General features: G+C 39.3%; 1 protein-coding gene and 1 long non-coding RNA gene across 2 annotated transcripts in view; both read left to right on the top strand.

Annotated features, from left to right (window-relative positions):
- Positions 1-8,374, top strand: part of LOC140603079 (uncharacterized) — a 55,656-nt gene extending 47,282 nt beyond the window's left edge. The window contains exons 3-4 of the long non-coding RNA XR_012006124.1: positions 5,515-5,550; positions 8,134-8,374. This is a non-coding gene — a long non-coding RNA (uncharacterized lncRNA). The remainder of the gene's footprint in view (positions 1-5,514; positions 5,551-8,133) is intronic.
- A 1,738-nt stretch (positions 8,375-10,112) lies between these two features.
- On the top strand, positions 10,113-10,596 carry LOC140603078 (large ribosomal subunit protein eL39-like). Its single transcript, XM_072773620.1, has 2 exons — positions 10,113-10,249; positions 10,450-10,596. Exons 1-2 carry the CDS (start codon positions 10,143-10,145, stop codon positions 10,496-10,498), a joined length of 156 nt encoding a protein of 51 aa, XP_072629721.1. The 5' UTR covers positions 10,113-10,142; the 3' UTR covers positions 10,499-10,596.
- The last annotated feature ends 2,776 nt before the right edge of the window (positions 10,597-13,372 follow it).

Here is a 13,372-nt window from a genome sequence, read left to right as displayed (position 1 = left end):
AAACTCCTTAGTCTTAGTCATACCTCCTGCAGAAATCTGATTTATCCTCTCTATGGTTCCTGGTCTCAAAGGGTTTACATCACTCTGGGCAAGGCAGATAATTAATCATGTAATTATAACACAATGTGAGAACTGCTTTGTTTACTCTTCTACCTCTAGGGCTTACAAAGTGCCTGGACCGGTACCTGCTAAGTTCCTAAGTGTTACACGACTCCAGAGGGTGCCATTCACACTATATTCTAAATGAATTGTTCCCACCTGGAGTTGTTTCACTCTCAGCCCTGGCCTGATAGTATTTTATTGATGAATAAACAAATGAACAAATGAGTGGCCTTCCCTGGGCAAGGAAGAATGCTGCAGAGACTGAAATTTGAGCGGGAATCATTCTTGGATTATGTGTATTCAGTTTTTAAAATTAGCTATCTTAAATTTTTTCCCATTATTTTAATAGTCTAGAAGAGATGAACATTTCAAGGTCTTAAAAGAGCCACTTGCTCTAATTATAAAAGTATTACAAGTTCATTTGTAGGAAACTTGAAAAATGTGGCAAAAAGACAAAAATAAAATTAGGGGCACCTGGGAGGTTCAGTTGGTTAAGTATCTGACTCTTGATTTTAGCTCAGGTAATGATCTCAGGGTCGTGGGATTGGCCTGTGTTGGGCTCCTCACTCAGCATGGAGTGCTCTTCACATTCTCTCTCTCTCCTTCTGCCCCAACCCCCCTCCTCTCTTTTTCTCTCTCTGTAAAATAAATAAATCTCCAAGAATAAAATTAAAGTTATCCACAAACAACCCCATGACTGGATGTAACTAACAGGGTGTTTTATATCAATGGTATTTGGAGGTGCCTGCATGGCTCAGTCGGTTAAGCACCTGACTCTTGATTTTTGGCTCAGGTCATGATCTCAGGGTGGTGAGATTAAGCCCCACATTAGGCTCCAGGGTTAAGATACTCTCTCTCCCTCTGCCCCTCCCATTCATGTTTTCTCTCTCTCTCTCTCTCTCTCTTTCTCTCTGGAATAAATAAATAAATCTTTTAAAAAATGGTATTAGAAATTGATGATAAGGCATATTGAATATATATATTTCAGCACTGTTTTCTTGATTCCAAAAAGTTAAATTGTGTAAAAGATACAGAATATGCAGTTATAAATGAGATGTGTGTGTCTGTGTAGAGGGGAGATTTTTAATTATTTATTTCATTTAGCAAATATTTTCTGAACGTAAAACATGAGCAAGGTACTGGATTTGACACTCTGCAGAATATAAAGATAAATTTGACACCACTTCCATGACTCAGGCACTTATAGATTATTGGGGAGATCAGACATGTTTAGAACCTTAATACAAGCCATTGAGGATATGTGACTTAAGAAAGTTGCAGTTTGCCAGAGTGAACTTTCTAAGGGTAAATTAGGTCATGTCATGTTTCTGCTTAAAACCTTTAATGGGGGATCCCTGGGTGGCGTAGTGGTTTAGCGCCTGCCTTTGGCCCAGGGCACGATCCTGGAGACCCGGGATCGAATCCCACGTCGGGCTCCCAGTGCATGGAGCCTGCTTCTCCCTCTGCCTATGTCTCTCTCTCTCTCTCTCTCTGTGACTATCATAAAAAAAATCTTTAATGGATTCTCAAATTTATTTTTATTTTAATTAAATAAATTGTTTATGGGGATATAATTCACATGCCATAAATTCACTTTTTATTTCTCTTTGAATTTTGTATTTAAATTCTAGTTAGTTAACATACAGTGCAATATGGATTTCAGGAAAGGAATTCAGTGATTCATACAACACCTACTGCTCATCACAAGTACCCTCCTTAATACCCATCATCCATCTCCCCATCCCCCACCCATCTCCCTCCATCGGCCCTCTGCATGTTCTCTATCTTTAAGAGTCTCTTATGATTTGTTTCCCTCTCTTTTCCCCCCCTTCCTGTGTGTTCATCTATTTTGTTCTTAAATTCTTAAATTCCCCATGAGTGAAATCATATGGTGTTTGTCTTTCTTTGACTTATTTCGCTTAGCGTAGTACATGCTAACTCCATCCATGTTGTTGTAAATGGCAAAATTTCATTTTTTTAAGGATTTTGTTTATTAATTTGGTAGAGAGGGAGAGAGTGCCAACCACAAGCAAGGAGAACAGCAGAGGGAGGGAGAAGCAGGCTCCCCACTGAGCAGGGAACCTGATGCAAGGGCTTAATCCCAGGACCCAGGATCATGACCTGAGCCAAAGGCAGATGGTTAATTGACTGAGCCACCCAGGTACCCCAAGATTTCATTGCTTTTGTTGGCTGAGTAATATTCCATTGTATATATGTACCACATCTTCTTTATCCATTTATTGGTCAATGGCCATCTAGGCTCTTTCCATAGTTTGGCTTTTGTTGATAATCTGCTATAAACATTAGAGTGCATGTACTCCTTCAAATCTGTATTTTTATTTATATATTTATTTATTTAATTTTTTTTTATTTTTTAAAGATGTTATTTATTTATTCATGGGACATACACAAAGAAGCAGAGACAGAGGCAGAGGGAGAAGCAGGCCCCCTTTCAGGGAACCTGATGTGGCACTTGATCCCAGGACCCTGAGATCACCACTTGAGCTGAAGGCAGATGCTCAGCCACTGAGCCGCCCAGGTGCCCCTTCAAATCTATATATATATATTTTTTAAATTTTTATTTATTTATGATAGTCACACACACACACACACACACACACAGAGAGACAGAGACATAGGCAGAGGGAGAAGCAGGGTCCATGCACCGGGAGCCCGACGTGGGATTCGATCCCGGGTCTCCAGGATCGTGCCCTGGGCCAAAGGCAGGCGCCAAACCGCTGCGCCACCCAGGGATCCCTCAAATCTATATTTTTGTATCCTTTGGGTACATACCTAGTAGTACAATTGCTGGATCATAGGGTAGTTCTATGTTTTTTAAAGATGTATTTATGTATTTGAAAGAAAGGGGGGGGTGAGGATGGACAGAGAAAGAAGGAGAGGGGAAGCAGACTCCCTGATGACCGAGGAGCCCACATGGGCCTCCATTTCTAGACTGGGAGATCATAACCTGAGCCAAAACCAAGAGTTGGATGCTCAACTGACTGAGCCACCCAGACATCCCAGGATAGTTCTATTTTTAACTTTTTGAGGAACTTCCATACTGTTTCATAGTGGCTGCACCAGTTTGCATTTCCACCAACACTGCAAGAGGGTTCCTTTTTCTCCTTATCCTTTTTTTTTTTTTTAAAGATTTTATTTATTTATTCATGAGAGGCACAGAGAGAGAGAAGCAGAGACACAGGCAGAGGGAGAAGCAGGCTCCATGCAAGGAGCCTGATGTGGGACCTGATCCCAGGACTCCAGGATCACTCCCTGGGCCGAAGGCAGGCGCTAAACCGCTGAGCCACCCAGGGATCCCCTTTCTCCTTATCCTTGCCAATACCTGTTGTTTTCTTATGTTGTTAGTTTTAGCCATTCTGATAGGTGTGAAGTAGTATCTCATCGTGGCTTTGATTTGTATTTCCCTGATGATGAATAATGTTGAGCATCTTTTCATGTGTTTGTTAGCCATCTGGATGTCTTCTTTGGAAAAATGTCTATTCATATCTTCTGCCTATTTCTTAACTGGGTTATTTGTATTTTGGGTATTGAGTTTGACAAATTCTTTATAGATTTTGGTAACAAACCTTTTATCAGATATGTCATTTGCAAATATTTTCTACCATTCCATAGACTGCCTTTGAGTTTTGTTGTTTCCTTTGCTGTGCAGAAGATATTTATCTTGATGAAGTCCCAATAGTTCATTTTTGCTTTTGTTTTCCTTGCCTCTGGTAATGTGCCTAGTAAGAAGTTGCTCTGGCAGAGGTCAAAGAGATTGCTTCATGTGTTCTACTCTAGGATTTTGATGATTTCCTGTTTCACATTTAACTCTTTCATCCATTTTGGATTTCTTTTTGTGTATGGTGTAAAAAAAGTGGTCCAGTTTCATTCTTCTGCATGTTGCTGTCTAGTTTTCCCAACACTTTTTTTGAAGGGACCATCTTTCTTCCATTGGATATTCTTTCCAGCTTTGTCGATTAGTTGACCATAAGGTTGTAAATTCACTTTTTATTTTATTTATTTATTTTTTAAGTAGGCTCCATGCCCAATGTGGAACCCAACACAGGGCTAGAACTCACAACCCTGAGTTAAAGAATCAGATGCTTGACTGACTGAGCCACCCAGGTGCCCCACAAATTCACTTTTTAAAGAGTATTATTGGGCAGCCCAGGTGGCTCAGCGGTTTAGCGCCACCTTCAGCCCGGGGCCTGATTCTGGAGACCTGGGATCAAGTCCCATGTCAGGCTCCCTGCATGGAGCCTGCTTCTCCCTCTGCTTATGCCTCTGCCTCTCTCTCTCTCTCTCTCTCTCTGTCTCTCGTGAATAAATAAATAAAATCTTTTAAAAAAAGTTTAAAAAGTATTATCTGCAAAGTTATGCAAACATCTTTCATTGGATTTTATTTTTTTATTATGGTTTTATTATTTTTTAAGTTGTTATAAATTCCAGTTAGTTAACTTACAGTGTAATATTCAGTGTACGAAATAGTGATTCCATACTTCCATATACCACTGTGTGCTCATCACAGCAAGTGCACTCCTTAATCCCCATCATCTATTTCACCTATACCCCTACTTATCTCCCCTCTGGTAATCATCAGTTTGTTCTTTCTCGCTGGGTTTTAAATAGAATCTAAACTTTTGACACTGGCCTATAGCTTTGTATAATCTGGCTCCTGTCTATACATCTCCAATTATTTAATGACACATTTGCCTTTGCAATTGTTATTTCCTTACCCTAAAATCCTGGAATGCTTTTTCTACTTGCATTTAATATGGCTGGCTCATTTTGAAGGTCTCAGCTGAAATGATATTTCTACAGAGAAATTTTTCCTGGACATTGAATCCAAAATAGCCCTCCAGACACCTGGGTGGCCCAGTGGTTGATCTGCTTTTGGCTCAGGTCGTGATCCAGGATCCTGGGATTGAGTCCTGCATCAGGGACCCTGCAGGGAGCCTGCTTCTCCCTCTGCCAGTGTCTCTGCCTCTCTTCTCTGTGTCTCTCATGAATAAATACATAAAATCTTAAAAAAACAAAAAACAAACAAAATAGCCCTCCCATCCATCTAGCTGCTTTCTGTCATATCATCATACTTATTTTCTTCACTAAATTTACAATCTCTCAACAGTTTTCATTTTACACATTTAATAGTGTTATATTGCCTGGCTTTCCCACTAGGATATAAATTTCATAGGAATCACTTGGTTAAGGCAGAGTCTATCAGATTGCTTCATTGTAAAAATACCCTTCTCCGTTGATAGTTAATTTGATATTTCAAGAATATTAGAATATTCAGTTCTTCAAAAATCTTTCACCCTTTAATTTTTAGCATCCTTTGATAATTATTTTACAGTGGTAGTTGCAAAATAATGATCTTTCTAAGGATAATAATCTTTTCTGACCTCTTCACAGCTGTATCCTCAGAGCTGGCACAATGCTCAGAATAAGGTAGGCACTGAGTAAGCATTGGTGAATAAGTGTATATGGTGAATTGGTGAATATGATAAATCAATTACAAATCTTGTCAAAATGGCAGCAACAAGGTACATTATGTTGGGTTAAGGCTAGAAATTCAAAGTGCTTCTGAATGAACTGTCTGTCCACTGGATCAGGGGTCAGCAGACTATGGCTTACAGGCCAAATCTGGTCTGCAACCTGTTTTTGTATGGTCCACAAGCTATATATGAGTTTTTATATTTCTAGATCTTTGAAGAAAATCAAAAGAAAAATAATGTACCATGACATATGAAAATTATATGAAACTCAAATTTTGGTGTTCATAAATGAAGCTTTTTGGAACACAGCCCACCTCATTAGTTTAGGTAGTGTCAATGGCTTCTTTCCTGCTACAATGGCAGAATTGTGACAGAGACTGTGTTGTCCACAAAGTCTGAAATATTTACTGGCTGTATATAAAAAATGTTTGCTGACTTCTGCATTAGATCTTAAATTACTTAAGGTCACAGTTTTTGTTCATAGAAGGCATTCGATACATGTTTTTTGGCTAGATGAAACTCTAAAGTCTCTTGATTTAATTTTTCTGACTTAAAATTCTTTGTCTGGATCTACATAACTACTTTCCATTTGAATATTTGAATAGGTAGTATCTTAATATGAAAAGTGCCTTTAGTATTTATTACAGTTTTTTTTAAGGTTTTATTTATTTATTAATGAGAGACACAGAGAGAGAGGCAGAGACACAGGCAGAGGGAGAAGCAGGCTCCATGCAGGGAGCCGGATGCGGGACTTGATTCCAGGACCCCAGGATCACACCCTGAGCTGAAGGCAGCTGCTCAACCACTGAGCCACCCAGGTGTCCCATACTACAGTTTATTTATCCCTTATAGATTTATCCCTTATAAGGAAATCATATATTTACCTTACAGTAATACTAGGCTGAATGTGTTAAATGACTTAAGAAAGTTACAATTTATATTTTATTGGCTTTAGGGCAAAACAGTACACATTAAGCAGGAACAATTAGGAAAAGACCTCAGGGTTTCAGAGTAGTTGACACTGGACTCTCAGGTCAAAATGGGAAGACCAAAAACAAAATCCTGAAGATGAGAAATCACTGTGTGTGAGGAGGAAACTGTGATATGGTTGGCATGGCTGGAGTATAGAACTGTGGTGGATACTTATGTGTCATGCTGGACTGGAGCTCAACCCTGAAGGAATTCATTTCCCAGAAATAGGGTCTAAACTCTCTTCTAGCCATTTGTCGCCACTTACTAATTCTCAAGCCTACAGTAATCTGGCTTTTCCTACCTCTTAACTGAGGCAATTCTATGGAAGGTCACCCCTAACCACAGAAAAAATATTGGACTTTGATCCTCTTCCTTCTTCCCCGCCTATCTGTGGTATTCAGCAATTTAATTTTCTTTCTTTACTGAAAACTCTTCCTCTGTAACTCATTCTGATAATATCTGTGTATCTTCCTCTGGTCCCTTTTCCATTGATAGATAACAAAAATGGGCTCCAATCAGGATATGCCTGTCAATGGGAAACAATGATATCCTATAACAGATTCTACATTCAACTTCTTTCATTTCAACACAAATTTTTATGGTAAACATACTATATCCAAGATACCATGTGAGATGTTGTAAGAGGGGAAAGACCCCTGGAATATCCAATCTTGTAGGGGAAAGAGATTGACAAATAAAGAATTAAAACTCAAAGCAGAAAAAGATAAGTGTTGATGATAAGCAGAAGCAGCATTCTGTCAATGTAAAAGGAGGGGCAACTAAAAATGATCCTGAAGATAAGCATTATCCATATCTGGTGTGCCTGGATGGCTCAGTTGGCACAGCATGTGACTATCGATCTCAGGGTTGTGGGTTTGAGCCCCACGTTGGGTGTAGAGATTACTTAAAATCTTAAAAACAAAAACAAAAAGAATTAGAGGCACCTGGGAGACTCATTTGCTAAGTGCTCATCTCTTGGTTTTCAGCTCAGGTTGTGATCTCAGGGTCTTGAGATCAAGCCCTGCATCCAGCTCTGGCTCAGCAGAGTCTGCTAGAGATTCTCTCCCTTTCCCTTTCCCTCTGTTCCTTCCTTCCACCCCAAGCATGCATGCACTCTCTCTCTCTCTGTCTCTCTCTCTCTAAATAAGTGAAGTCTTTAAAAAATAAAAAAATATATAAAAGAATTATTAATATCTTTCCAAGTATGAGAGGATTTATGCCAATGCTCCATTGGTTAAGAAAAAACTGCGATTTTTAAAGAAAAATTGTTTTTCCTTCTGTATTATTGGTTCATTATATTGCAAATATTAAAACTTCTTTTTAAGGTGATTACTATATCTAGTGGTAATGCTTTTCTCACTTGATCCCTGAACAATCTTATTTGGGATAGGTATTATTAGCTCTGTTTTACAGATGAAAAAGGTGAGGTTCAGAAGGGTTATCTAAGAATGTAGGCAACTAGACTCAAATAGGATTAAACTCTGTTCCTCATTATTTGAAATGAATTTTTTAGGGAACTACATGCAGAATGTTAATTTAAGTATACTCTTTTTGGCTTTTACAGAGTTGAGAAGTTAAATGCCAGCACTTGAACTGAATGGACTCACATGCCTCCAGATTTAACCCAGGACATTCATTTTCTTCAATGTCAGAATGACCCAGCAATCAGTTAGGTGCTTGGGGATATAACAACTCTTTCAATCCAAGTGGATATAATTCAGTCTGTAATGTTGGTCAGAACAATGCAGCTTTCTAAAGCTGGTCTACATGGCAGACCTAAAATCATTAAAAACTGAAGTGTATTAGTAGTTGTTTGCAGTCCTCAATTCAGTTCCAGCATTAGGAAACCCAAACACTGATGTTGTTTTCTATGTTCCATTTTTTTCTAAAACTGAGGTAATCAGTCATCTTCAGGCAGTAAAACCAGTTTGATGGGTACCCTCCCTACTTCCCCATCAGAAACTGGCTTCAGACCTTAGTGCTCACTGGCTGACAGAATTGGAGCAACAGGTGCAGCAGCGAAAAAAATTTTTTTTTACAAACTCCACAGAAGAGATTTTGTAAATAGAAATGAAAGCTGTGTAAACATAGTACCTGTACTTTCTCTAGTTTCCATGACACACTAGGAATTCAGCAGAAAAAGATCACAGTAGATAACCTACAAACCACAAAACAGAGATGGCTTGGGAGGTGGGAGTGGGGTGAAGATTTTGTCTGGCTGCTGCTGCTTTTGTCCAAAAAGATCATCTAGCTAAAACTTTTGATTCAAGTGGTTAGGAACTCTGGAGAGTTTTCACTAATAAAAACGTCACCAAGATATAAGCGACAACTCCATTCACTACAAAGGAAGTCAAAATAATTCTTTATTGACAGATAAGTAAAAAGATCTGCTCAGGTTGGAAATCTGGTGCGGTTTGTGCTTTATGAGCAGTTGGGGGAGTGCTACGAGGAGAGTCTGGGATGATGGAGGTGTTGAATTAGGCAGGATGGAATTTAACACCTCTATACTTATTCCTAGATACCACATGAACTTTGCTTAGCCTTCTCTCCTTTCACTACCTACAATAAAGTGGCAGGGCACTTGGGTGGCTTCGTTGGTTGGGCATCCAACTCTTGATGTCGGCTCACGTCACAGACTCTGGGGTTGTGGAATGGAGCCCTGCCTCCGGCCTGCACTCAGCATGGATTCTGCTTGTCCCTCTCACTCTACTTTGGGATCCTCCCCTTGTCCCCCAGCTCTCGTGCATGCGCACACGTGCACGCTCTCATAAATAAATAAATAAAGTCTTTACAAAAAAGTGGCAGAGAAGTAGGCAACACTGGGAGCTGAGTATGCAGAACAGGAGTTTGTACCAGTTTATTGTGTTCAGTCCTAGATATATTTTGTTGTATTTTAACAGATTAGTACTTTTTATGTGATGTAGAAGAATTGATTCTGAGATTCTGATTCTGAGAAAAAAAAATCCATTAAATTGTTTTGCTTCATGGATTCCTAATGAATGAGCAAAGAACCACCCATAGTCCAAAGTTCCCTCTTTCGGCTTTTCTGTCCTCCGCTTTTTCTGTCCTCTGTTCTTCGTGCCACTGGCTGGGTGAGTGGTGCATTCCCCTGCATCCCTCGGAGCCCTGTCACACAAAATTGAGGAAATCATGACTTTCTGCTTACAGCCAGGGGAAAGGATGCCAAACCATAATGATCAAGAAAAATAAAGATAATGTGAAGTTTAAAGGTTAGTGCTGCAGATACTTTTATACCTTGGTCATCACAGACAAAGAGAAGACAGGAAAACTGAAGCAAATCCCTGCCCCTAGTTTTGGCAGTGAAGTAGCTGAAATGGACCTGGCACCCTGCTTTGAACTGTATTAAATTTTTAAAATTAAAAAAAAAAAAAGAGTTACCTCTTTTGGTCCAAGAAATTAATGGAATTTGTAACAGAAATTATATATATGGATATTCCAAATGCTAACCATACTAGCTGATAAACAAAATGGTAGGTAAATATTAAATTGATAAGGAAAGCTGTCTCTCCTTTTCGCCACCATCCTGGTTGTGTGTGGTTGACCGTTCTCGCCATGTCTTCTCACAAGACTTTCAGAATCAAGCAATTCCTGGCCAAGAAACAAAAGCAGAATCGTCCCATTCCCCAGTGGATTCAGATGAAAACTGGTAATAAAATCAGGTCCTTGTACCTGGGTGGCTCATTGGTTGAGCATCTGCCTTTGGCCCAGGGCATGATCCTGGAGTCCTGGGATCGAGTCCCACATCGGGCTCCCTGCATGGAGCCTGCTTCTTCCTCTGCCTGCGTCTCTGCCTCTCTCTGTGTGTGTCTCTCGTTAATAAATAAATAAAATCTAAAAAAATAAAATAAAATAAAATCAGGTACAACTCCAAGAGGAGGCACTGGAGAAGAACCAAGCTGGGTCTATGAGGAAGCATCGCACATCATGAAATAGCAAACATAATTGGCACACATATTTAAGCTGCATGGAGATCACATGCTCCTATCCTATCATATGGAAACAACCTCCCTACCTGGCCAATAGACACATCTTATCAAGGAAATTATTTTCTCTGTTACTTTGCCTCTATACCAGTAGGTTGGTTCAGTAATAAATGTGAGACCTTTCAGCTGAGCTGCTGTTGTGTTCTGATTTGTGAAGTACTGAATTCCCCCTCCTGTCAGATCTCACATAGCACTGATAGAACTTTCTGCAGTGATAGAAATGGCCCTTGACAGCCAAGTATTTAAAGTGTGGCTAGGGGACACCTGTGTGGCTCTGTCTGCTAAGCGTCTGCCTTTGGCTTAGGTCTTGACAGGGAGTCTGCATATCTCCCCCTCTCTGCCCTTCCCCCTGCTCATGTGCTCTCTCTCAAATAAGTAAAATCTTAAAAAAAAAAAAAATTGATCAGGAAAGCTTTCATAATTTTTTTTCAAAAAACTTAAAAGATAGTAATTTAACAACATATGCTATAATTATTGTAATAATTTACATTTATGAAGCATTAATTGCTTTGGGGGTAACATGCTAAGTACCTGTAATCCTTAAAATAGGTACTATTAGTATAGTCACTTTATAGATGAGGAAACTGAAACTTAACTAATTCATTCAATAATTTCTCAAGAACACACAGCCAGTAAACTATGGAAATAGAATTTAAACCAGATGTATTAGATTTTATTTATCTATTCGAGAGAGAAAGAGAGAGAGAAAGCAAGAGAGAGACAGAGTGAGCAAGCGCAGGAGCAGGCGGGAGGGCAGAGGGAGAAGCAGACTGTTGGGCTGGGAGCCCTATGTGGGGTCTCATCCCAGGACCTGAGCAGAAGGCAGGCACTTAAAGGACTGAGCCACCCAGGTGCCCCTAAACCAGATGTGTTAGGTGTCAAAGTCTATACTGTTAACCAGTAGCCATTTTACCACGTTTATAATAGCAAAACAGTGGAAACAATTTGAATTTAAACAATAGGAGATTGGTTAAATTATAGTCTAGTCAATAATAACAGTTAATAAAGCAATGCTTAGGCAGCCGGGGTGGCTCAGTGGTTTAGCACCTGCCTTTAGCCCAGGGGAGACCCGGGATCGAGTCCCACGTCGGGCTCCTGCATGGAGCCTGCTTCTCCCTTTGCCTGTGTCTCTGCCTCTCTCTGTGTGTCTCTCATGAATAAATAAATAAAATCTTTAAAAAAAAATACAGCAAAGCGATGCTTAAAAGACTATTTGGTGACATTAAAAATGTAAATAATATATTTCTAAGTGAAAAAAAAAGGCAGGTTACAAGCACTACGTTTAACATCAGCTCGATTTCGTAATATACATTTATTTAGTTGGAATACTTATCTACACCAAGCGTTAGAGATGATATCTCTAAGTGTTGCAATAATGGTATTTTTTTTCCATGTTTGAACTTTTCTACATTTTCCAAGCTTTCTACAATTAACACGCATTACTTTTTAAAATCTGTAAGACCCTTCAATATTATTTCACATAGAAGCCAGAAATTAGTAAGAGGATTACCATCATCAATTTTATGATAGATAACGGAAATTTTGTGGGGAAGGAAGGGTGGGGAGAGCTGCACATATTGAATGTTCCTTTGACACAAGGCATGTTCTTTCATAGGTGTAGCCACCAGTGCAGATATGTCTCATAATTTTCCATTAGCTGATATCATATTAACTGGGGTCATGAGTAAGCACAATCATATCGTAATCATTTTCCTCCTTCTTGAATTGCTTTCCTCCCTTGGCTTCAGTGACTGCTCCTATTTTCCATCTACTTTATTGGCCTTCCCCTTTTCAACCTGCTTTGCTGGTTCCTTCTCCTCTCCTCACCTCCTCTTCACCACCCATTTCGGAGGAAAAAAAAATATCCACATTAAAATGCCTTTGGGAAGGATGCCTGGGTGGTTCAGTGGTTAAGCACCTGCCTTTGGCTCTGGTGTGATCCTGGAGTCCCGGGATCCAGTCCCATATCGGGTTCCCTGCATGGAGACTGCTTGTCTCTGCCCATGTCTCTGCCTCTCTATGTCTCACATGAATAAATGAATAAAATCTTTTATTAAAAAACATAAAATAAACTGCCTTCAGGAGCCCAGCTATTAGCAAACGAGTGAAGTAAATCCTTGACGTCACTGCTAACTCTTCCTCTAGCTCAACGCCAGTTTATTCCACTCCAGTTAATAGCATATCCGTCGATTGGTCAAGTCCAAAATCCAAATGGCATTTTTTATTGCTCCCTTCTCTTCATCTTTACCCTTCACATACAATATATCAGCAAATCCTGTTGGTTCTATTTTCAAAATATAGCTTGAGTCTTTTTCTTTCCCTTTTCAGGCTCCATTTTGCTTAGGCTATTTGTTTATCCTAAATGATCTTTTACTTTTATCTTTGCTTGCCCTCCTTCCATTCTTCACACACACCCAGTCATTCTAATCTCTGATTTTGAAATTGAAAATTCAGAAGATGTGGCTCTGGTCTTTCTTTTCTTTTTTTAACTGAAAAGTTAAGATTTACCTAGCTTGTCTGAGTTATCACCATTCAGAATTAACTTAATGGTACCAAAAAATGCATTCACTTTGGTTTCCTAGGAGTCGAATATTTGTGAACCTAAAAAAAAATATATTTGCTCATTTGTTCTGTTCACTTTGTGCATCACCACCTTGGTTAACAATTGAGGGAGAACTGAAAAAAAGGAAAATTATGTTCTATTCTTAATTCTCACCCATCTGTAAATAATAAAACAGAATGCTGAAATATGCATTGTAGTCTGGGGTGGCTTACCAAACTAGTTTATACTTAAGTTAG

The sequence above is a fragment of the Canis lupus genome, chromosome 13 (assembly GCF_048164855.1).
Source record: "Canis lupus baileyi chromosome 13, mCanLup2.hap1, whole genome shotgun sequence".
Classification (NCBI taxonomy): Eukaryota; Metazoa; Chordata; class Mammalia; order Carnivora; family Canidae; genus Canis; species Canis lupus.
Note: the sequence above shows the minus strand (reverse complement) of the source record. Positions and strands in the feature narration are given on the sequence as shown.